Genomic DNA, 27,297 nt, shown 5'->3' on the forward strand with positions numbered 1-27,297 from the left:
ATTTGTTTTTGTGCCAAATGGTCATGAAAAACTAAGCACATTTTTTGAGATGTTCAGATACGTATGCACATGATGGAAAACAAAGTTAGCATTGGTAGCACTGGAATTATTTTAGTGATTATGCAAGAGTTTGGTTTATAGAAATTTGGGACTGTCGCTTGTTTGAGTCACATCCTTTAATAATGTCTCAAAAAAGTAACATTTTGCAAATGCAAATGGCTCTGTATTTATGTGTGCATTAAATTACAGATACAAAACAATCCGTTTATTTGTCTAACATTAAGAGTAGAGCGTGGTGCCAAGGTCATGTGTTTGGTTGCATAAACTGAAAGCAATGTAAGCAGCTTTGGATAAAAGCGTCTGCATAAATGTAAATGTATTGTGAGTGCATAAAACCATGTATAATATATTAGTGCACTTTGTTGAATGCAGTAGTGAATTGCAGCGTGCATTTGTGAGAACCTTCGATACTTTTAACTCCATTAAAGAGAAATAAACTGTATTAGACAGACACCCTTCCCCCTCCGATCCCACATCTTTAAATCTGTGGTGACAGGGAATCTATGCTGAAATAGTTTCTTTATGTGTAATGGTGCTAACATACTGTATAAGACTTGTTTTCAGAGAATATATTTATATGTTTTGTAAGTTTACTATGTGTTTACCCCACTGGAACATATATATACAGTAAACAGACCAATATTTATTGAGGTTTTAAAAGGAGAGTTCACCCACAAAATGAAATGAAAATTGTCATTGTTTACTTACTTTCATCTCGTTACAAACCTGTATGATTTTCACAACACAAAAGATGATATTTTTAAGAACACTTCTCAAAATATATTTTGTTTCACAGAAGAAAGAAAGTCGTATATGTTTGGAATGACATTAGGGGGTGAGAAAATGATGACAGAATTTAAAATTTTGGGTGAACTATACCTTTAAAGGGGACCTATAATGCCTTTTTTCACAAGATGTAATATAAGTCTCTGGTGTCTCCAGAATGTGTCTGTGAAGTTTCAGCTCAAAATAGCCCACAGATCATTTATTATAACTTGTCAAATTTGCCCCTATTTTGGTGTGAGCAAAAACACTCCGTTTTTGTGTGTGTCCCTTTAAATGCAAATGAGCTGCTGCTCCCGCCCCCTTTCCAGAAGAGGGCGGAGCTTTAACAGCTCGTGCTTCGGTCGCTCAACAACAACAAAGCTGGAGAATCTCACGCAGCCAAAATTAGGATTGTCAGTAACGGTGTTCAGCCTTACATTGTTCAAACCGGAGTCGACACTGATGGAGAGACTCAGGAAGAAGTTACAACTTTTAGAATGAAACTGGACGTTTCTGAATGGTTAGTGGATAAATTTATGTAGTTGCTGTGGAGTTGATTCAACTCATCGATTAGCATGTGCCGTCTTTTGTGCAAAACCCGCATGGACGCCCACTATACATAGCAAACCTGTTTGCCAAACAGAGCCATACACACCAGACTAACGTTTATGATTGCTATCAAATGCTGTGAATGGTCTAATATTTTTTCCAAAATATCACTTGGACAGAAACGCTCCTTTTTTAGCAATCGAGCTTGCCAGGGTCAACTTGCAAGCTATCCAAGCTAACGAGACTCTAAATATTGTTCTTTGCTCGTCTGTGCAGACAACGACAGAAGAGTTAGCATGCTTTGACATGGCCTTAGAACTGGTACACCGTTGTCATCTGTGAAAACAAAATGGCGGTGCCGTGGGTGAAAACATGCAGATTAAGGGGCCGTAAAATTATAATAAGATCCCCTTCCTACGTCACAAGGGGAGCAAAATCTGAGCGGCTTGTTTTTTCACATGCTTACAGATAAAGGCTTGCCAAAACAAAGTTACTGGGTTGTCCTTTTGCACCGGGGACCTGATTATAGCACTTAAACGGAAAAATAAAGTCAGATTTTTATGATATGCCCCCTTTAAAACAAGCAAATAAGCTAAGAAAAAAATAAACTGAGGGAGAAATATACATTTAAGATGAGGGCACATCACATAATCTGCCCATGTTGGCATCATCCAAGCCTTTACTAAGTGAGAAAACGGTAGCGTTTAATTGGCTGCACAGCTGTTGACATCCAAACATGATATTGGAAGCATTTTCACCTCCCTTTTAAAAGCCTGTTTATTTTGCCATCCTAAATACATGATTATTTATTGGTATGAGCGTTGTTGTTTTCTCCCCTCCTGTTCTTTCAGAACCGACGTGCGACTCATTTTTTGAGTTGCATCAGTTGAGAGCAGCTGATAAGGAGTGTCATTTTATTTCCAAAGAGCTTCAATAAAGAGCAAACCAGTGAGTTTGTCATGGAGCTCTCCTTGTGTTTGTTGACTTAATTAGTCATTAAAAAAGTGATCTCTGGCGGGAGGTTGTTGTATAAAAGGGTTTGGAGTGTTTGCATGTTTATTATAATGCGCTGTGATTTAATCAGGGCTTTGCCCACAGTGATGTGGGTTTGCGATTGTGGTCAGATGCAACTTTCAAACTGTAACTTTTGAAACTGTAAATGCAGTTTGATATAGCAGTCGCTCTCAATGTCCTTCACTCTCAGATTTCTTTCTCTCATCTATCTCTCGCTATTTCTCCTCCCTCCCTCCCTCCCATCTTCCTTCATCTCGCAGGGCTTGTTACTGTGGACCGGACAGCTGCTTCAGTGTCTCAGGTCACAAATCCTGCAAACTCCTGCCTGACTTCGGCCTTATTTGCATGTGAACCGTATCTCAGCTAAAGAGGCTGCTGCTTCCATGCCAATCAAACATGCAATTCGTTTAGGATTTTCCTTCTGAAGTGTTAGAAATGAGAAAGCAGAGGGAAATGGCTGACATCATAGATAAGGGGTCTTTCCAACACATTTACACATCCATTATCGCAACCTCATTAGCAGCAAATGAATGTTCGGAGGATCCAGATGACATGACGTGATACAGTATGAACTGGACCGCTGAGATTATGGGTCATTTCACCCGTAGTGTTTGACTCTCGGCATAAATTATAATCACATGAAAGACAGGACGAGACCCTCTGAAGCAACCAATCATTTTGTCTTTAGATGCTGATTAGTGTAAGTTTATCTGTAATAGATTATACCACAATAAGAATATTCAAAAGTCTCTTCTGCTCAAAATGCTGCATTTATTTGATCAGCAATACAATAAAAACAGTAATATTATGACATATTATTATAATTTAGAATAGGGTCATTCTGTGTCAAATCAATCAAATTTCAGAAACTTTCTCAGCTTAAATGTTTGAATTGTTAATATTTAATAAAGATAAACATAAATAGTGATGAAAGCCAAAATATCAATATGTATATTTACTGAGTAATCCACTATTTTGTAGAGGGGGGTCAAAATTGACTTTCACAGTCTTTGTTTCATTATATGCCAACAGTGACAGTTCAGAAATGGCAAAAAGCACTTCTTGTGTTTTTTGCCCGAAGTTTGCATGCCTGTAACTCAAGAAGTATTAAATATCCTTTTAGATTCTGGTTCTTAACAAACTTTTCTTTTAGTGTCTTAATTTTGAATGCTCAACATGGTTCGTTTCCAGAGATATGGGGATCTCAATGTGGCTCTATGAGTAAATTGGTCAATTGTACACATTTTCAGTGGTCAAAAACCAAATGTGGGTCACTATGCACATAGTTGATACTTTTTTCTTTAAAAGCAGGAATATCTGAAGAACAAATAATATTGAAACAAGTAATGTACCTCATTTTATCAGCTCAATTACGTAGAACATACCTGTCTGAGTGCCATAAATATTATTTTTTCCAAAGTTTGCATGCCTGTCACTCAAAAAGTATGAAAGTTATATTAAAATCCTTGTAGATTCTTATTCTTAATAATCTTTTCTTTTATAATCTTCAATTTTAAGGCCAAATATGGTTCAATCTCATAGATATGGGGATCCCAATGCGACTCCATGTTCAAATTGTTGAATTTTACCCATTTTCAACGGTCGAAAACCAAATGTGGCTAACTTTTCAAACAGCTGAAGAACAAATAACACTAAAACTAGACAGCATACCTCTCTGAGTGCCAGAAATACATTAAAATGGTCAAACTGAAGCACATTAACTTGCTATATATATCAAAAATCATTATTTTAAGCTGATACCTTGTAAAATGTCTTGCATCAGATGGTTGGTGAGACTAGTGTTTTTTTTTTTGTTTGTTTTTTAAATGTGTTTTGTGTGCAATGTATAATGTTTGCTTCACAATGCTTTGTGATATCCACCTGCACAAGCATTCCTCATTTGCAAGTTGCTTTGGGTAAAAGCAGTGAAATAAATATTGTGTCCTTACATGTTACATTATATAAATCACAGAAGAATGCTTGAGAAGTAGATTGTTAACAACATGTTTGGGGAGAGATCTGACGCATGCTTGTTGTAAAAAGCGTCGACAGCAGGCCTGTTTGAAATAGAGAAGTGCGCTGATGCCGATCGCGCCTCTCATACACTCGCCTTCCTCCGCTCAGGTTGCCAGATTGGACTTACTTGGACGAGCGTTTCGCTTTTATCGGAATGGAAAGATTTTATACGAAGCGATTCCTTGATGTCATGCCTGAGAAGTTGAGCAATGCCATGAACAAGTGTGTATGTGTGCACATATATGCTAGTGTCTACGCGGATATACTGCTGTAAAGTGTCGCTTCTCAGCTCAGTAGCTGCGTCTGATGAAAGTTTGGCATTTTCTTAGATGTGACTCATTTGCAATCTGCAGATCTAATGACGGGAAAGAAAACCAAGGATGTTTGAAGGAAATACAACCAGAAAAGCAACCAGTTATATAACCAAACCCATAGTTGTGTTTGTCTTTGTTTTAAATACTCACATTTGAACAGTATATATGTGAAAAAAATCCTGTATAATTAACCCAACATAATTGTCTATGCTGCTAGTACATCCTTGAAACGAAATTGTATGTTCTGGTCATTACTTTTATGTCATGCTTTGATTGCAATTCAGTAACTCTCTACACATTAGACAATTGAATATAAGTGTACAAGAGAGCGTTTCTGCATTTTTATCCAAAGGTCAGGAAGCCAGACTCTGATAGAAATGGCAAATGAAGTGATTTTTGAAGGTTTCTCATCTCCTCAGCTCCAATCCCTGAGGTGCTCAAAGGGGATTTTGCTTCAGCTTTTGAATTTCAAGGCTTACACAATTGCAGTCAAGCAGTGCAGATTTGCCAATGTGACCCAACAGCTCCCATTGGCTTTAATGAAAGCATATTTCCTTGGGAAAAAAGAATAATACCCCTCAATAGGGAATATTCAAATGCACATTTTCCTTCACTGCCTGTTACAGATTTCTTTCATAAAACATCTTAATATTTGCTGTGCCTTTGGATGGACTGTCCACATGAAAATTTGTCTGTATTAGTCAATAATCTGCCCATGTAATCATAATTTGTGGAGTTTTGCAAATAATTTTGAGCTTTGTAACTAATCACAGACACGTCAGTCATGCACATAAATGTAATGACCAATCAGAGGTGTTTTAAAATAGTCTATGTTTACCATGATTCATAACATCTGGTCCATAATGAGGCAGTTATAAGCAATCTGATCCACACATCCGTGTATTACTGTATGTTCATTTCAGTCCGCGATGGCACGTGAAACTGAGTGCTGACGGAACATGACCTGATGCTTTAGACCCAAAGAGAAATGAACCATTGGTAATATGGAATTATTTTGGATTTGTTACATGTCGTGCCGCTCGCTTGCAGTGCAGTCGGTTTAACAGCCAATATAGCGAGGTGTAAATGAGATATTTATCTGCAGCAGAGACAGCTATGTTGATTTTAAGGGGAGCATTTGCGAGTCCAGAACTCGGTGAACTCACGCTGAACTGCAGGGCTCAAACTGTGTAAACTTGCAGTGACAGCTTCAGTGATTTTAATGGTTGCGAGCGCAGTTGTATCGTCGTGTTGCTCACTTTCTGGGCATAATTAGAATTGTGTTTCTTGCGCAGCCCAGAGGGCCAATGTGAAGGTTACTGTTTAGATTTACTCATTGTTTAATTAGAGCTTTCAAACAATTAAAACTTTTAATCGGATTAATTACATGATATGGCAATTCATTAATCACAAATAATCACATATATCAATATTTGCAGCTGAAACCCTTCTAATTAAAGATAATTTGTTTATTCCCATATCATGTCTCTTGCTCTCACCAAGGCATTTATATGATCAAAATTACAGTAAAAACAGTAATATTATTACAATTTAAAAGAACTGTTTTCTATGTAAATATATTCCTGTGATCAAAGCTGAATTTTCAGCATCATTACTCCAGTCTTCAGTGTCACATGATCCTTCAGAAATCATTCATATTTTCATATTTTTGTGAAAACTGTGATACATTTTATTTTTCAGGATACTTTAATGAATAGAAAGTTTTAAAGAACAGCATTTATTTGAAATAGAAATCTTTTATAACATTATAAATGTCTTTACTGTCACTTTTGTTCAATTTAATATGTCCTTGATGAATAAAAGTATTCAAAAAAAAAAAAAAAATCTTGCCTACACAAACTTTTAAAGGGAGTTTTATTTTCATGCCTACTCTACGTTCTGTTTCTATTCTACTCCATGTAGATTTTTTTATCCCTAAGAATTTACAAATGAGTCAGAAGAACAAGATTAATTGCATTAATTTTGAAACGCTTTATTTTTAATAAATAATTAATAACACTAAATTAACATGTTAAATTTACAGCCCTAATTTATATGCAAATTCTGTTATGTGAACACAAGAGTGATTACAGTATCAAAGGAAATAATTGACAATTATGATTTTTGTCATGATAGTGCAGCTTTAGCTTTAGATGTTTTTTTTTTTTTTTTTTTTTTAATTACAGCCAATTTTACCAGTTCACCCAGTACATATCCATTCATTGTAGAAAAGCGTGGCGCTTTACTCTCTGTTTGTGTTATTCAGCAATAATGAATGGTAATTTGGTCTCTCCTGAACATGGTAACTCCACCATTAGCACCAAAACATGCCAATTACACAGTGGCCAAAAGAAAAATTACCACTCTGTAATTCGGAACCACTTCGACTCGAGAATCTCCGTGTAAAGCCAAGGGAAGCCTGTCATTTATCTAGCACATTTGTCTCTCAAAAGCTGATGAATGAAGAACAATCACCGTTTCTCAACACTGGGCTCCACTTAGCAATAAGACAGAGTGTCTCTGCACTCAGTCAGTGTTTTTGTCTTGAATGTAATCAATTACCCTTAGCTGTGTAAATATAAGAGAACCTGAAACGCTGCTCAAGTGCCTTGACAGTCATTTTGTCTTCATCTGTATTGGTTCTTTCTCTCTTTCCCACAGATAGATTGGTGTATCACAGCCAATGACTCAATGACTGCCGTATCTCAGTAGCTTGGAGCCATCACACCCTGAAGAGAGGAGAACATGGACGGGCAGAAGGTCTTCAGAATGCTGGGTCAACCTCTCAGAAGGTCAGTGAAGTCCTGTCGTGCTGTTGTGATGCCATGCTGATATTCAGTCTTATTCACAGGTCTGTTCCTGGATGTGTGCGCTTTACCCATGAGGGAAAGCAATGGCAAATTTAGCTGCAGGCAGCAATTATGCGGCTGAACCCCAACGGCACGCCCATTGTAAGATGGAGCAGATTTGTTTGGTCATGTCACTCCCTTTGGTGACAGAATGAAAAGTAGTTCAAGGACTATAAGTAGATTTACCAGTATTTATGTCTTTGTACCTTTTGGCATCATGCATGGGATTATCAGGGTATTGTGGCACTGATGCGTTCAAAAATTTGTGTCAATATGCACAGATGAACGGACCATATGCACAGTTACTTCCTGGATTTTGTTAAAACAGCTTGGGCATTTCAGGTGAACTGTTCTGTACTCACTGTACATCGACACAAAACCATCAATGGTTGACTTTTTAATGTTGTATTTATATTTTAATGCAATTATCACACTTGCCAATAAACCAGTTTTATTAATTGCAATATAGATGAAGCTAATGCGAAAGTTTGAATAAGAAACACAGTGTCTGTAATTAGACACGCACACCCAACATTTTATATTTTAGTATGATGATCAAAAACATTATTTGTTCATCCTTCTGAGATTGTCCCCATTTGTAAAACCGAACGTTTCAAGATGTACGAAATCCAACATTTGATAGAAAACACTTTTATTTACAAATAAAACAGACATTAATTACCACTATAACCATCAGATGGGAGCAGAAGACCATTTATTGGCTCATATTAGCAATTTCTTGTAATAGTTTTTCACTCAGTTACACTTTTGAATAAATATTAAACATTATAAAATCACTAGGTTTAAAAATACATTTTGTCAAGGTGATGTATGAAGTACTCACAAAATCTCATGAAAAACAATAACTTTTCTCACAGATAGCGAGCACTGCGCTCTCAGTCAGTGCAGCGCAAACTCAGTGATTTCAGCACACTGTGAAAACTCACATTTTATTCAATGAATCACACAAAAGTGTGAAAACTGATGGTCGAATTGAATTTTGCCGAGGAGGAACACTGAGGTACGTCTTTATTTATTTATGTTTTATGTCATCCTACACTGTCAGAAAAAAGGTACACCGCTGTCACTGGGGCAGTACCCTAAGGTACAAAAGTGAAAAGGTACATCTTTGTACCTTACTTACCCCTAAATGGTACATATTAGTACTTTAAAAGTACATATCGGTACCTTTTCCCTTTTGTACCTTAGGGTACTGCCCCAGTGACAGCGGTGTACCTTTTTTTTTTTTTTTTTTTTCTGACAGTGTACGTTTGAATAACTAAATTAATGCTAAGCCTGACTATTTCAGTGACTATATTCTGATTATAAACTAAGTATCACACTATTGATGCTCGACACACCAACAAATGATATTTAACTGGAAGTTTTCCAGCTGGATTATATTATTGCGGAAGTTATTCATGCATATAGGAAGGTAATACTTTACAATAAGGTTCCATTTGTTAACATCTAAAGCAGGGCTATTCAAGCAGTTTCATTCGAGGGCTGCATTATCAAATCAAAAAGTGTCTTATTGGTAAGAATTATTTTATCTATAATTAATATAGGCTTAAATGAAAATACCCTGACAGTGAGACTTGGTAACCACAGGTAAAACTATACGTGGCTACTCACTACTACCACTGTCAAATGATATTATATTATTATACGTTATATAGGCCTAAAAAAAACGCCTAAATGCAGGTTAAAACTATACACACCTTCACAAAGAAATTAATTATATATTCCCCTACCCACCTAATAAATATATTGCAATATAAATGGCCACAACATGGTATACAATATTTCACATTTCCACAAACCATGGTAAATTACTACAGATCATTCATGGTAAATGTTTGTAAGGGTGGTGATTTTGGGATTTAAAAGTCTTCTATCTTCATTCATGGCACATTTCTCCTGTTTTCCTCATTGTTGGTAATGTTGAGGCTGTTTCATCCGATTTAATCATCAAGTGAGTTGTGGTTTGTAACCGAGAAGTGTGTGTCGAATTGAAGCGCTTCTCACTTGATGTCGCAACGCTGTTTAATAATGGTGACCGGGAATAAACGCAGCTCCTTTAAGCTTTCGTTCCGTTATCCACTGGGCCGTGCTGTGTAGTTCAAAGTAAACTAGTGAAACACCTGAAAACAGCACTATTTGTTCTGTATTTGTTGTTACTGACAAAGAAACAACTTCAGATGATTCAGTAACAGAGCGGTCCGAACGAATCCAAATCGTTTCAGATCGTTATGCAAGCGCGTTTGGCCAATTCACAGAAAAGAAAGAATCGAGACAAAAGAATGATTAATTCACAAATGATTGGTATCGCTGGTTCAGCCGACAGAAATACGGGATATAATACGTGCATATAATACGCTTGGTAGTCTTGGGTAGGATCAGTGGTGTGGGTGCCCACGGGCTGGATGAAGATGATTGGCCGGCCGGACTTGGCCCGCGGGCCGCCAGTTGAATAGCCCTGATCTAAAGTATTGATCAGTAATGTTAATTTCACCATTTACTAATGCATTATTACATTCAAAAGCTGTATCTGTTCATATGATTTAATGGACCTGAGCTAACATGAACTAAATAGTTGTCAACAGTTGTATTTTTAATAACAAATGTTAACAAAGATTAATAAATACCATCTAATGTTAACTAATGGGAACTTATTGTAAAGTGTTACCGATTATATTAGGAGAATGGTGTTAAACACCAAAAATTCACCAAGTTAATTTTGTGAGGTTTGGTCTGAAGATGATCTAAGGCAGCGTTAGTGAAGATTGTACAAACTTCATTGGACGAGTAGTAGAAAACGCTATGTGAATTTGTTGGAAAGATGGACCTCGGAAAATTGATAATATTATTCTACATGCAAACTTGTATTCAGGCCAAATTATGGCATCAAATACAGTGATGTGTTACAGTTTAGCATAGCAAAAACCTTTCAAAAGCCTTTGATCAGCATGAAGAGCATCAAAGCTATAGGAATTAATAGTGAGTTGTTCCTCTCTTTGCTGCTTTAACAGCTTCCACTCTTCTGGAAAGAGTTTCAGTAGATGATGGCTGTGGAGATTTGCTCCATTGAGGTCAGGCATGATGTTGAGCGTTGAGGTCTTGTTCACAGTTGGTGCTCCAATTCATCCTCAAGCTTCTCTTTATGCAGGCCAGTCCAGTCCACACTAGACTCAATAAACCCTTTCTTTATGGTCTTCACTTTGTGCACCAGGGCATTATCATGCTGGAACAGAAAAGGTTTCAATTCTACCAAAAATTGTTTGCCTATGGAGATTTCATGCCTGTTCACTTCATTTTAAGCAGACTGTTTGTAAGGAGTGTAACTGAAAAGCCAAACTTGTTAATTAGAAGCTGTCCACATACTTTTGGCCATGTAGCCAAGTGTCCGATACAGCAGGAACAGTGCTAAAAATACATTGAATTAAAACCCAGCATCTCTCACACATCTGTAAGCGATCGCTCTCAATGGGAAGATGTAGTCTGAAATGTGCAGTCATTATTGTACTGGTCTGGTCTCTGTTGGCTCGCAGACCTTCTGGTTTTTATATCTGAGCAGATCTAGTTTAATCTTGGTGGGAGTGGACATTTTTAAGAGCACTAAATGGCCATACCGCAGGGAAGCCCGTGACCCTTTTGACTCCCCACCGTATCTGTGGTGGCTCGAATCGATTCAACGGTGACAGTGAGAGAGCCCGTGCCATCTGAATTTGGATTCCTGAGAGATCCTCCTTCACAAAGGGACACTGATCTTGAACCCTGGAAGTGAGATGATTCCTGCAAAGTGTAAATGTATCCGGACATTTGTGTAGATGTTGCAACTTGGAAAAATGGCACAGCTGAGAACAAGTGAGACATAGCTGTTTGGTGGATGCAATTCTGCCTCATTTTGAATATTTGCAAAGTGATCGTTTGATGAATCAGTAAAAAAATTAATGTGTTTTTGCTGATGTGGAATAAATGTTTTCACAGCCTCAGGATGAAAATCATGGGGTTATGTCTGACACCCCATCTAATTATCAATGGAAAATCATTTTGTGTGTGTGTGTTTTGTAAGCAAACACCCAGGCAGATGTTATGCTGAATATGTTCAGTTCAATGTCCAGTTTTATTTATATTTTTACAACAGCTCATCGTTTAGAGAGCGTCTTCACTGGTCAACATGTGTGATTAAATTGGACACATTCTGTATGTATTCTAATTGATAAACGCCTCAAATCATCTACGCTATTAATGCTCCTTGAAAGAGATAATTTACTTTAGATAATAATATTGTTTTTTAGCTATTTAATTATTTTGTTTTGTTCAAACTATATTAAAATACAATAATGACATTGGTAAATATATCTATTTGAATGTGTTTAGTCCAATTAACCATAAACCTACACCATTCAAATTGAGGTCAGTAAGATTGTTTTATTCTCTTATGTTCACTAAGGCTGCATTATTTGGTGAAAAATGTGAAATATTATTACAATTTAAAATAGCTGTTTTCTATGTGAATATTGTGTAAAATTTAATTTATTCCTGTGATCAAAGCTGAATTTTCAGCATCATTACTCCAGTCTTCAGTGTCACATGATCCTTCAGAAATCATTCTAATATGATGATTTGCTGCTCAAGAAACATTTATGATTATTATCAATGTTGAAAACAGTTGTGCTGCTTCAGATTTTTGTCATATAATTTTTCTAAAATTCAAACAGCATTTATTTGAAATAGAAATCGTTTGTATCCTTATAAAAGTCTTTACTTTTAAAGGGTCTTGCATCAGCCTGAAGGGGTTTATTCTGCAATAACAACCGGCTGGATGTACATTATCCCGCTTATTACACGGCTAATTTCCACATAAGTAAATAATTAGACACGAAATATTGATCCGAGTTGAAATATTTTATTAGATCTTAAAACGCGAAGCTTCCGCGGAGAGAGCAGTTGCTAGCGCGACAAGTTCAAACTAAACAGACATTTAAGGGATACGGTACAGTCACGCCACTTATTAAACAGCATTTCACCACATAAATAATTATGGGGATAATAGATATTGATCTGAGATTTTCATTGTTATAAAATCGTACCTGTTTGTTATCTTATAATCCAACAGTGTACAAAACAAAAGTCGCAAAATGGCAGCCGCCGCATTTGTTTAAAACGAGAGAGCGAGTCCACGTAATAACTGTACACATAATATTGATTTGACTGAGTTGTAATATTTTATTAGCTCACCAAACGCAAAGCTTTGATGAAGAAAACCTGTTCCTAGCAAGTGTATCAAAAACCGGATGAGCCTGTGTTTTCAGCGGTTGTTATCAGGGAATAACATACTGCTGGATGGCACGATTGACCAATCAGAATCAAGTATTCCACAGAGCCGTGTAACAAACACTAATATAAAGTGGGCCCATATAATATTTATATAACGTTTATACATTTGTTGGGCATATATTCACACACAAAAAACACTCTTCTTGAACCTTCCTGAGTTGTTTTGTAGGGTCAGCTGCATTAGAGATCCGTGTTTGGGCTGTAAGTGGCAGTTCTGGAAGAGACTCGTGGTGGCAGGAGGATGTTTAAGCTTCGGTCAGTCGGGCAGATGGCATTTGGCAGCTCTGTCTGTGGCTGGACGCCCTTATTGACTACCAGCAGGTGCTTCGGGGCTTCCAGAGGTGCCAGCTGTGTGCAGGGGAGCGAGGATGGGAACAGGCACCGTTGAGGCACAGCGCTCATTAGGAAATGGACAAACAAAGATAAAGGCATTCGGATTGGATCCTAATGAAATCCCGTTGCTCTGTCATTGTGATGGCCTGTGCATATGCGTTTGTGTGTCTGCCTCTTCTAGCGGCATGTCTCGGCTTCTCTCGTCCTGTCTCTTTTACCTCTGCCAGTGGCAACAGACTCCATTTACATTGGCTTATTGCAACCCTCCACCCCACATCCCGCTCTCTTGGTCTCTATCTCACCCTGTTTTTAAATTCATTTATGCAGTTGCAAAGAAAGTTGGGGATCAAGCCGGGAGGGCAGCCTTGGTTACTGAGGAGGAAGCATAATTCAATGAATTAGCCGTTAGTGTCTGGAAGAGCAAGATAGTCTCTGTGTGTCTTCAGGGCTTCTAGACTGAGACCATACTCATTCTTTTCATGCATGCGACACCATGAAGACTATACCTAATGGCTGTAGTTTGGTTCCTTGAGTGGTACAATTATGGTTTTGGTGATTATAAACGAAGCACTTGCTTACTGAGTTTCCCTAGCCTCAGTGGGACACGGACCTCATAATGTGTTCATAAAAGAGCTTGTTTTTTTGTCCTACATACTGCATAATAAAAAAGATGCATGCTTGGAATGGGGTTTCACATTGTTTGTTTTATGATGGATGCTTTCTCATTGGCAACAGTGAATGCTTGGATTTTTTTTCCATGAGGAAAAGACCCATAAATAACAATAAAGGTTATTCTGCAGCTGTAGTCTGTTGTGTTCATCTCACAGAGCTTTGCGTGTAGAGCACCGCCTTTATTGACTGAATTCAAAGTCGAGAGAGTTGGAACAATCGCAGTCAACGCTTTGATCCATCCCAATGGCCATCTGTCGCAAACATGGATGCAGATTCATTATAGACAGTTCTTGGTTCAGTTCAGTTTCTCTTTATTGTTCTCTGACCTTTATGTTCGTAATGAGACGGGACATGTGGGTGTGCAGATTAAGCCTCCTCCCGTATCGTAGTGCTGTTTTATGTCCCACCACCCATCTCCTAGTTTCTTGTTTCTTATTGCATGTTATTGGTCTGCGTCTCTCTGTCGAACACTAATGGGCTGACACCATTGGATAATAGTCAGGTCTATGAGTCCTCCTGGGTGCCATCAAATATCATTGCAGCCAGGGGAATAATGGAAGCACGCTCTATTCCAGCTATTAGGGAGTTTCAAGAGTCTAGAAAACTCCAGTGGGAGCAATTACTAAATCTCACTATGCAGCGTTAATAGTGTTGGGCTTTACGTAATGTGATGTTGGTTTCAACCCCAGAGATGATATATTGATATAAAGGTGATGAGTATATTTTTTTATGTTCAAATACTTTCTTCTATCCCGGTTTAATATGCATCGACAACTATCTAGTTTATTCACCTGAAAAAGTGTAAACACCGTGGCTCTAGGCTGCTGTTGAAAGAGTGCTTGCGTCCCGGCCAATGGCGAGAGATTGGGGCGGGGCTATGTGTTTGGCCAACCAATAGCAGAGTGTTTGGGAAACCTGTTTGAAAACACTAATTTTAGTTTATTGCAGTTCTGTTTGGTGATGCTAGTGGCACATGCTGCAAATTTTCTTCCCCTTTAAAGTGATTTTACTAATGAAGTGTTTCTGTGGACCATGCACTTGTTTACCAATGTTTATCAATTTAATGATGATTAATGATCTTGAGCAGTTGAATATTGACTTCAAGAGGTTTTCATATACTGACTGATTTGGTCATTTGCTGCAAACACATTTCTGCATGTAGTCTTTCTCCATCCTGATCTTTTATTTTAAATTAATTCATTTTATTTAGTTTTGTGAGCAGTGAGCTGTTCTTAAACCCGTATGGTTTATTAAAGGAGGTGCAGACTGTTTTTCCACTCTTGTAAACTCTTTCCCTTTGAATTTTTCTCTTTCTCACCCTGTCTTTTCTTCTGTTATAACTTCAGAGAAAACATTCAAATCTATGAAGTCTTTTTATCCATTCTGGGTTTTTTTTTTTTTTTTTTCTTCTCTTTTTAAAATATGTATTTTTAAGTGTATGTGTTGTGAAATGGGATGTGAAAGTAATAAAGAAATAATAATATTATTAATTCAGTTTATTATAGTCTATGGCAGTCTAGTTCAGATAGCTCAACCACTTTTTACCAGCCTGTGCTGATGTAGTGGTGCAAAAGAAAGTTCATTCATTCATTCATTCATTCATTCATGCACAACTTCATTTATTTATTTATGCATACATGCATGCATGCATGCATGCATTTATTTATGCTTTTATTTATGCAAACTGATCTTGACAGCCAGTGAACACAATGCATTTTCTATTGTATAGAGAAAAAGTAATACAAATTTTGTGCAATTTGTTTGGAAGTTGCATTCAAAATCCACCTGAACAGCCTACGTTTGAATGAGCATGTCACTTCTGTTTACAATGTCTTTCATATCCATCAGAGAAGTCATCTAAAATATGTATTTTAAATCGAACTGATTATAAACACTATATTACAGCTGTAGTATCTGTTGCTCAGAAAGTATAGGGTTTGTGTGGCTGGTGGGGATCAACCCTTTAATGAATAACTTGTGTTGCACATATTGCATTTAAATAAGAATATCATGCCCATATGTTTATAAAAAAAGCTGAATCTTACGCTGTAGTAGACATGACTAAAGAGAGAGAGAGAGAGAGGGAGAGAGATGGATTGAGAGGGGAAAAAGAGAAGAGATTGCTCTCAGCTCCCAGACGCCTCAGCCATCTGGTACTCTATGGTCCTGCTGGTGGATTCCACCTCAGCCTACATTCACACTCACAGCCTTCTGATTGGCCAGTGCTGCAGGATAACATTGTGATGTCATGGAATCTTTTGACGAGAGTGGCTGAGCCTCACCATGACAACAACCCTAAAAATCACGATTGACTGGATTGAGTAGGAGGACCCCTCGCTGTTCAGCGTCTGACAGTACAGTCTGACAGATATCTCACTTTAAAGATTGTGATTTGAATTTTTTTGGTGTTTCTGTACTGTCTGACACACATATTTACCTACCCACTCACCTAATACACTTTCTGAATGAAGGGAGCTTTGCTCTTGACTGGCCCACATTTATGCATCATGTTCTATTATTTTTCGTTCATAACAGAAATGTTGGAAACACACTCATATATGTGTGTATATATTCAAACTGAGCATCAGAATGGGGAATAAAGGTGATTTAAGTGACTTTGAATGTGTCATGGTTGTTGGTGGCAGACGGTCTGGTCTGAGTATTTCAGAAACTGCTGATATACTTGGATTTCCATGCACAAACATCTCTAGGGTTTACAGAGAATGGTCCGAAAAAGAGAAAATATCCAGTAAGCGAAAATGCCTTGTTGATGCCAGAGGTCAGAGGAGAATGGCCAGACTGTTTCAGCTGATAGAAAGGCAACAGTAACTCAAATAACCATCGTTACAATCGAGGTCTACAGAAGAGCATCTCTGAACACACAACATGTCCAACCTTGAAGCAGATGAGCTACAGCAGCAGAAGATACACCGGTGACACGCCTGTCAGCTGAGAACGGCAAACTGAGGCACACGGACTCACCAAAACTGGACAATAGAAGATTGGAAAAACGTTGCCTGGTCTGATGAGTCTTGATTTCTGCTGCCACGTTCAGATGGTCAGGTCAGAATTTGGTGTAACCAACATGAAAGCATGGATTCATCCTGTCTTGTATCAGCAGTTCAGGCTGCTGATGGTGTAATGGTGTGTTATATATTTTCTTGGCGCACTTTGGGCACCTTAGTACCAATTGAGCATTGATTGCCACAGCCTACCTGAGTATAGTTGCTGACCATATCCATCCCTTTATGACCACAGTCTACCTATCTTCTAAAGGCTACTTCCAGAAGGATAACATGCATGTCACAAAGCTCAAATCATCTCAAACTGGTTTCTTGAACATGACAATGAGTTTACTATACTCAAACGGCCTCCACAGTCACCAGATCTCAATCCAATAGAGCAGCTTTGGGATGTTCTGATTCGCATGAATGTGCAGCTGACAAATATTGACCAAAATCTCTGAGGAATGTTTTCAGCACCTTGTTGAATCCATACCATGAAGAATTAAGGCAGTTCTGAAGGCAAAAGGGGGTGCAACACGGTACTAGCACGGTGTACCTAATGTAACCCCTCCGGTTCGAACCGCCCACTCTAAGCGGGACTCGAACCCAGATCCGCTGGCATGGGAGTTGGGCACTCTAACAAGGAGGCTAAAGACTGTAGTCTCTAGCATCAATCGCTAGAGCAGCTCTTGACTTCAAAGGAGTGAGGTTTACACGTAAAGCTTTTATTGGCCTACGACAGTTCCCATCCGGGTCACGGCACCAATGTAACCCCTCCCGTTTGAACCTCCTACTCTAAGCAGGACTCGAACCCGGGTCCGCCGGCATGGGAGTCGGGCACTCTTACAAGGAGGCTGAAGACCACTGTCTCTAGTGTCAGTTGCTAGAGCGCCTCTTGAGTTCAGGGGAATGAGGTTTACACGTACAGCTCTTATTGGCCTACGGCAGTTACACTCACCCCCCCTAAACCTCACTCCCATCTGGGTCACGGCACCAATGTAACCCCTCCTGTTCGAACCGACCACTCTAAGCAGGACTCAAACCCAGGTCCGCTGGCATGAGAGTCGGGCGCTCTAATCTAGGTTAAAGACCGCAGTCTCTAGCATCAGTCGCTAGAGCGCCTCTTGAGATCAGGGGAGTGAGGTTTTTCACGCCCAGCTCTTACTAGCCTATGTCTGTTACACTAATAAAGTGGCCTTACACACACATACACACACACACACACACACATTCTATATTTGATTTTAGTCTGTATAATTTTTAATATTTTTTTATTTATTAGTTTTAGTTTATTTAGTTTTAGTTATTTTAGACCTTCAAGTTAAACTCCACTGTTGGACTGAACGGTTCTATGAACGGTAAGGAACGGTTCCAGTTGTATTTCAACGTGAGCCTAATTCGGCACGGCATGATTACAAACCGTTTTCAGCCCGGTATTCTCAGCACGGTTGGCTAACCATGCTAAACCGTGCTGGTAAAATGCGTTTAGTGACATTGCCACTCAAGATTGGTCACTTTTCTGTTAAAAAATTTTAGTTTTAGTTGACAAGAACAACCCTGGTGTGTAAAAAAAAAAAAAAAAAAAATCTTATGTAAAATGTCATGAATTTGATGAGCTCCTTTTGACATTTTTCAAGCTCTGGCTTCTCTCCAGTACATTCAGTTCTAACTGGTTGCATTTTGTTTTCTGGGCATGGTTCTGTTGTTAGATGAGACAGCGAAGAAAGAGACAGCTTCTCAAAGAACGCGCGTGTGTGTGTGTGTGTGTGTGTGTTTTTAAGCAACCTCGCCGTAATCATTCAGGTGTGGTGAGAGCCGAATGCACACAGCTGCAGTCTGTCAAGCCAACAGAGTTTCTGATCCTCCTCCTAATCTGAGCACTAGCGCTGACTGTGTGCAATTTCACTTTTTCCCCCTCTTTCTTTGCCTCTCTGACCCTGCCGCACTGAAACGCGCGCATGTAGCGCTGTAATGAATCCAATCAGCTGCTGAGTCAGCGAAACCAGGTAAAAGACAATGGAAAAGTGCGTGTAGGTGTTAAGTATGTTTGGCACGACACTCACTCTGTTTTAAGTGCTGTAGTAGCTCAGAAGTGTCTGAAGTTTATTGGCTCTCAGAGAGCGTGTAAGGGTAGCCAGGGGACATCATGTTTACCCAACTGCATTATCCAACAACACTGAACTTAATGCAGAAAGCAGCTGGAGCTGATCCAGTGCTCTGGTCTTCATCCACTTCCTCTCTGACTCTGTTTCTTTATCTCTCCTGCCAGCGTGTCTCATGTATTTCTGAGGGCATCCGTTTCTCTCCTCCCTGCCACGGCTAGGTGGTGTGTGCATGTGTATCTGTGTTAGACAGAGAGAGCGAGTGTGTAACTCTTGGAGCTGGAGGGCCCATCTGTTTAAACACTGCAGAGAGCTAGTAAGAATCTCTCCCACAATCCCCTCTGCCTGGACGGGGAGCAGGATGCATAGACAGATGCTCTCATCCACAAAGCCCCATAGTCCTAATGCCTGAGGTTCTCAGGCTGCTTCGTACAGCTCATATTTCTTATGGTGAGAGTTCTGATGTTCAAACTCTCTGTGATCCTTTGTGACTAACAGTACAGATCGACAGAAGTCTCTAGAGTCCTGAAGTCTATTGTTCAGCTGCCTCAAAAAAAAAAATCACACTACATTCTTGCATGGAATGAGGTCACAGTGGCACTCGCTGCACCTGCCCTGAAAAGTGATTGGTTATGTGAAGTCAAACACAAACTTAAAGTTTCTGTTTTAACAGTTCTTCAAGAACGTAATTTTATGGACATTGTAAATATTTAATAATGAGCTGATGGAGAGAATATTTTCATCTCGTAACTTCATTATGTTGATTTAAAGGGTTAGTTCACCCAGAAATGAAAATTATCCCATGATTTACTCACCCTCAATCCATGTGTATAAGAGAGATATATTTAAAAATATACTGGCTCTTCCAAGCTTTATAATGGTAGTGAATGGGGCATGAGATTTTGAAGCCCAAAAAATGCACCGATCCATCATAAAAATATTCCATACGGCTCCAGGGGGTTAATAAAGGCCATCTAAATCGAAGCGATGGGTTTTTGTAAGAAAAATATCAATATTTAAAACTTTATTAACTAAAATAACTAGCTTCCGGCAGACGACCATACGCATACTGCGCAAATCGACTTACGCCAAAAGAGTAACTCCTGACTCAATTTGGATGTAGGAGAATCGTAAGCTTAGACGCCTCTCGTGGTTCAAACAAATATGGCTGTGCAACAAACTCAAGCTTCTCTTCTCTTATATCGAAATCCTCCGACATTTCCCTTTAAAAATTCTCGTTTTAGACTTCTAATTCGTGACCGGTGTTTTGTTTTGCTCTATCCTCTGCGCTTACGCGTTTGTCATTACATCATGAGTCGGGTCAGAGGTTACTCTTCCGCCGCAAATCGATGCGTACAGTCGCATCAAGCTAGTTATTATAGTTAATAAAGTTTTAAAAATGGATATTTTTTTCTTACAAAAAATCCACCGCTTTGCTTCAGAAGGCCTTTATTAACCTTCTGGAGCCGTAAGGATTATTTTTGTGATGGACAGATGCATCTTTTTAGGCTTTCAAAATCTCACACTCGCTTCACTACCGTTATAAAGCTTGGAAGAGCCAGTATATTTTGAAATATATCTCAGAGTGTTTGTCTGAAAGAAGATAGTTTTATACACCTAGGATGGATTGAGGGTGAGTAAGTCATGGGATAATTTTCATTTCTGGGTGAACTAACCTTTTAAGTGTAGGTGGGTCAGTTTGTCTTTCTTAGGGATGCACATTTCAGTACCATATTGGTTATTGGCTGATATAAGTTTTAAGTACAGTATTTACATACTAACTTATTAGATAATGATGGAGGCATATGCTTTCCCCCAAGTAACTTTGCATTCACTCACAAAATATTTTGCATTCTCCAATGAACTTTGTGTTTCCCTGAGAAAATTTCATTTAATTAAAAAATTGAGTTCCCCCAAAATATGTTGCATTCGCTCGCAAAATGTTTGATTCCTTTCACAAACTATTGTGTTCTCAGAGAAGTTTACTCATGAAATCTCTTCTGTTCCCCAATGTCCTTAGCATAGAAAATTGCACTTGCTTGCAAAAAAGTTTCGCATTTCACAGTGAACTTTGCATCCTTTTGCAAAACTTTTGCATTCCACTGAGAAACAAAACTTTTATGTAAATGCAAAGTTTCTTGAAGAAGCCCAAAACTTGTGTTCGCTTGCTAAAGTTTTGCAAGTGAATGTAAAAGCATTGAAATATCATTTTTCATGCTATTTTTTATTATAATTATATATGAGGACTAATCTCTGTACTACATTTTTGAAAGGGCTTTTACACTGACAAAGAGTCTGAAGGTTATTTACTTTTAACAGAAGTTGCAATTTCCAGTGTTGTGTCAGAAGTCCACCAATCATAACACAGTGATATGTAAACAGGTGTTTCACCCACATCTGCACAGATTCAACCATTTATAAACACATACAAGTTAAAAAAGTGTCCTGTGATACATAGTCCTCACCCGCCCTGCCTAAAGACATCCAATAACCCCAACCACAAGATAACCTGTGACTATCTCATTAGCTGCTTTACAGCCCTCCACTCCTGCTATCATTCAGATAACACACCAAGAACAGCAGACACCATGTTCATTCGCACCTTCCTTGGTTTCCTGTGCAGATGTGAATTTACACCTTGCTTCCAATTGGATCCCCAGGGCTCCTTCCTTTCCGCTGGGGCTCTGATAAAGTCCCACTTCGGCAGATGGATGTGGGTCATGACTCTGCTGTCTCAGGCATGGTTAAAGTTGAACTGAAGCTCCTGATACACTGAGGCTCCTACTGGGCTCAATTTAGGACAGATCCCTGAGTACTCATCTGCCGCTGAGGGTTTAGTCCAAACCTCCTACTGAGGGATGAGTACTCGTCTACTGCTAAGTGTTCGAGCCGCTCTCTTGCTGAGGGTTCAAAGCTCATCTGAGTGTTTGAGGATAATGAATCAACCCACATTCGCTGTGTTTACACTCATGAAAGAGCCTCTTTCCATGGATTTGCAATTTGGGGTACCATGATTTAGAGGACCGTGACTTTTGTTGACCTTTCTTGTGTCTGTTTCATACTCTATGTGTCAACAGAGCATTAATTCACAACCGAAAGACTATACACTTTTAAAAATAAAAGTGCCAAAAGCATGTTTTCACAGTGATGCCATAGAGGAACCATTTTGAGTTCCTCAAAGAACCTTTAAAATAATCATTTATTATTATTAGTGTTAAGAACATTTTAATAATCAGAAGAACCATTTTCCACTGTCATCTATCAGGGGCTTTTGATTCCCCACTCAAACCAAATACTGTTGATTATGGAAACTGAAGTTAGTTTGTGAAAATTTTAGGGTGCATTTTGCATTGTAAAGAAAGACAAACTGACATATTTTTATGTGATTTTTGGGGAATTGCATAAAAAAAAAAAAAAAAAAAAAAAAAAACACTGGATGGAAACGCTGAGATGCACATAAAATCTTAAAATGTGCATTAAAAAACGTATGTTTTCTTTTGAGGCGGATTTTTTTTTTATTTGGAAAGATAAACTACGATGGAAACACATTTAACAAATAAATTCATGGTTTGTGTTGCTTAATATTTTTGTGAAAACCATGATTAATTTGTATTCAGGATATTTTGAGGAATAGAAATTTCAATATAGAACAGCATTTACTGTATTTCAAATTTTCAAATAGAAATCCTTTCTAACATTATAAACGTGTTTACTGTCACTTTTTGATCGATGTAATGTAATTTTCATTATTTCATATATATTTTTTTTCATTTTATATATATATATATATATATATAATGAAAACACTGCTTTATTAGCAAATGTTTTATGTGATATTCTGATTTTTTGCAGAAGTTCAATAATGCAACTTTAGATGGAAACATACAGTTAATTTCCAAACAGAATGATTATATTATCCTTAACTTGCAATCACTGCAATCACAAGCTATATTTCCTGCCTTAATAATGCGTTGGCAGATCGTCTGTCTGACTGAATGCTTGATTTACTAGCTTACAGCTGTATATTATTGTTATATATGACATTATTTTATCGTTTTTCTCCAACACCTCACCACCGTTGGAGTTTTTCCTTGACACAGTCACTGCGGCTCAAAGAGATGAGTTCATGATTTAATGCGAGATTCCCTGTTCATTAGGGCCAAATGTCACTGTATCTTTGAAACATGCATATTCTGTAAAGCTGCTTTGAAATGATCAGTTTTACGAAAAGTGCTGTACGAATAAACCTGAATTGAATTTAACTGAAGCACCAGCTAAATACTCCACATGTCAAATGGGCCAAGGAAGCAAACAACATGTTTATTAAATAATTTTGGAAAGAGTTCTGTTTGGGCCATTTGGCTCCAACTGTGGAAATACAACACTTCATGATTTCAAAGAGCTGCCATTAAAATGAGACAGTGTAAATGATATGTTCTCTGTTAGACGTGTAATCTGCACCCACAGGTCTTGGCAGCAGTGAACAACTGAAAAAATACAACATATTCCAGCAATAATAATATTTTGTATTGTGTCTTTAAATTCAAGACTCTTCATTGTTTCATCCAGACTTTTCAGGATATATAATCAGTTCATTAAAACAGATATTCTCTCTCATTTCTGTTTATTATCTGTAAATTATTCTGAATGACGCATTAAGGCGACTTAATATAGTTAGAATGGCTGTCAGTAAATTACAGTAATTGATAGCATTTAATTTTTCATTAATGCAATATTTACTTTGCCTCTAAATATTTCTTTCCCTACAGGAGGAATTAAATGCACTACATTTTACAGACTTATTATGTCTCGGCTGCCTGGTTGAATTATACATAATTGACAAACATAATCTATTGTATGTCAATCATAAACATAATTACTGTTCATTTTTATCATTTGTTATGCATATTACATCTCTTCATTTCTCAAAAATCGTGAATACAGATTTAGCTCTAGCTCTGTTACCAGTAAAATCTCAACATGTCACATGATCCTTCAGAAATCATTCTAATATGCTGATTTGCTGCTCAAGAAACATTTATGATGATTGTCAATGTTGAAAACAGTTGTGCTGCTTCAGATTTTTGTGGAAACCATGATACATTTTATTTTTCAGGATTCTTTGATGAATAGAAAGTTCAAATGAACAGCATTTATTTGATCTTTTGGAACATTGTAAATGTCTTTATTGTCACTTTTGATCAATTTAATGTGTCCTTGATGAGTAAAAGTATTAATTTAGATATTGTATTAGTATATATTGATATTTATTTTGATATTGACAGATTTAATGCTGTTTAACACATTTTTAAAAAAGCAAAATGCACCATAAATATAATGTACTTGTTTGTAAATAAAGTAAAGTCAGCAAATGAAAATGCCTGCTAGTATGTGCTTTGCCTATAACAGCCTCAGGCCTGTATACTACCAGCTGACAAAAGTTTGAGGCTTCTAAAAAAATCTATATGAGTGAATCAATGAAGAGAATGAAAAAGTTTTAAACAGTGTCTAAAACACACTGATAAAGAATCATGTTCTCACTAGTGAAGATTTAATAAATTACTGACCTTTTTAGGAAGTGTAGTGTATGGAAGGACATGAGGGAAAATATTGATTCTTTGCAATTCCACCATTTTTCAAGAGGTGACACAGTGACTGAGAGAGAGAGAGAGAGAGATGGAGCAGTTTTATCAGATTAGATGATGCTCAGGTCTGATGTTAACCAACAGTATGGCAGCGGAGAACTTCAGATCTCATCAAATCTCACCCAGTGGGCTGTCGTCACTCTCTCCCTCCCTCTTTATCTCTCACTTCCAGTCTTGTATTTGAGAAACAAGTTTCCCCATTCAGTCGCATCCTTGTTATGTCTAGACTTTGGCTGTTCTTGAACTGAGGTGATGATGTTGAGGTGTTGTCATGCTGGTCTGATAACACATACAGGATCTGAACTGTGATGCCGCTCCACTTTAGTTCTCAAGGCTTCGAGGTTCCTCCAGGTTCATTGGGTAGCTGGAGGACTTCCTTCTGTTGTTTGTCTAGGAGTAAGAGCAGATCGCCTCTCCTGGATCTCTGCAGTTGTTTAGCATTTTATGTGGGATTGAAGCAGCAGTACACGCAACCCAATACTAGGTATACTAGTGATACTAGTTATCATTGAGATACCTTTATAGTTTGTATTAATATTTTGAATCAGTTTTTATTTTTAGATTGTCCGTTTTCTTTTTTATTTTAGTTAAAGTTTTAGTAATTTTGTTGTGTTTTTGGTTATTTTAAATATATAGTTAACTATAAAAACCCTGATATGTACAGTGTATATAAATATATAGGTAAAAATTTATTAGGAAAAGTCAATACTGTAGTACACAAAAAGAAAATGGACATTTGGTTCCACTTTATATTAGGTGTCCTTATCGACTATGTACTTCGGTCATTGACGAATAAGATTTTTAAAAGTGTAAAAAAAAAAAAAAAAAAAAATAAAAAATAATAATAATAATAATAATAATAATCTCATTGTTATATATATATATATATATATATATATATATATATATATATATATATATATATATTATATATATAAACAATGAGATTATTATTATTATTATTATTAATCAATTAACACTGCTTTTGTCATTTTTTACAAGATGGACAAAATTTGTCACCAAAAAGTCATTCGGTTTAACCAAAATTTCGGTTTTACTGAATGACACCTTTGGTTATACCGAATGACGATATTTCCAAACGATGCTAACAGGCTGATATCTAGCTAGCTAAATAGCAAAAGGACAATCAAACATTTTATATTTAGAACAAATATTACAACATTTTCCATGTTTTATAGCGGTTGTACCGAATGACCTGATGTTTCGGGACATGCGTATGATCAAGTGAAAACATGAATTTTTCAAATAGTTAAGAGAGAGTGAGTTACTTTGCTTCATGACCATGTGGTCCTTTTCAGGTGTCTGAATGATGTCACATCCTGTCACATGATATTGACCGCATGACTTGATCCAAAATGGTCCCTTTATATTGGTTACTCCGAATGACATCAATGAAATTCATTTTTCCGGACATTCTTTCTCATAACAAAGCAACGACTTCTACACATAATTTTAATACCATTTTGCACTATGTTAATATATGATGTTATAAAATCATGACAGAATAAAATTATATACATTTATTACATTTTTAAATATTATAATCACAGATGAAATGGCTGTATTGGCCTTTGGACGGTTAAACCGAATGACCTTTTGATACTTCAAAATCTTTAAAATACCTTTATATGTAGCAAAATATAATTAAAACCTTTGGGATTCAATAAAAGAGATCTAGTTGTATTACCTTACATACTTTGGATGTCATATCTTTGTTTTTGTTTTTTTTTATTATTATTATTATTAAGGCGTTTGGACAAAAAAATGACCCATCACATCATTGACCCACCTAAATCCAGAAATAAGTACAGTGGACTAATTGTGTTCATATTGTTTTGCAAAACATTGTATTGCTGCTATTGATGTGGATATGGGTAAGGTTAGTGACAGGTCTGGTGGTACGGGTAGGTTTAAGGGTAATGGATGGCTCAACAGTGTAATTTTTTTTTTTTTTTAATAAGTACAATGTAAAAGCATATATGTACACAATAAGTGCATTGTATCAAATGATTCATTTACACAAAATGTTAATACAAAGTAGTTAAAGACACCTTAAATAAAGTGGGACCAAACATCTTTATTTATACAGCACATTTATTTTTGTAGAAATGTGTTACATGTAAACTGAAAATTCACAGTTGCTTGTTTATTTTTACATATTCTATTACAGTATGTCTTCCCCTAACACATTCTTACATATCTTCCTATTGCTCTTCCACTACAAGCAACTGTGTATTTTAATTTTATATGTAACACATTTCTACAAAAATAAACTGCTGTTGGTGTTTAGGGATTTAGACGTTCCTCCATGTTCAAAAATAGTACTGATTGTGCTGGGCAAACTCCATATATCCTACTGTATGCTTCCAAACTTGATTAGTAAGATTAAGATTGTTATTCTTATTTCATTACAATTGCAAGCTATTTGCCAATTCAGCAGATATTAAAAATATTCCATGTCATAGGTATTTATGGAATATACATGCATGTCTGACAGATTTTGATAACTGAATGGATCAGTTTGCATGTGGAGGCTCACACGATGAAATAATGTTTAGAAGTTGTGAAAAGTTTGACAGTTTCAATGAGAATTAACTCATCAGTTTTGA

The 27,297-nt window shown here is 37.3% G+C and overlaps 1 protein-coding gene across 1 annotated transcript in view; it reads left to right on the plus strand.

Moving 5' to 3' along the window:
- si:cabz01090165.1 (uncharacterized protein LOC100333421 homolog) overlaps nucleotides 1-27,297 on the plus strand; it is a 163,242-nt gene that overhangs the window by 84,005 nt on the left and 51,940 nt on the right. The window contains exon 2 of the mRNA XM_051869624.1: nucleotides 7,380-7,510. Coding sequence (XP_051725584.1) covers nucleotides 7,464-7,510 — 47 coding nt within the window. The 5' untranslated portion in view covers nucleotides 7,380-7,463. The remainder of the gene's footprint in view (nucleotides 1-7,379; nucleotides 7,511-27,297) is intronic.

Source organism: Ctenopharyngodon idella, chromosome 18 (assembly GCF_019924925.1).
Source record: "Ctenopharyngodon idella isolate HZGC_01 chromosome 18, HZGC01, whole genome shotgun sequence".
Taxonomy (NCBI): Eukaryota; Metazoa; Chordata; class Actinopteri; order Cypriniformes; family Xenocyprididae; genus Ctenopharyngodon; species Ctenopharyngodon idella.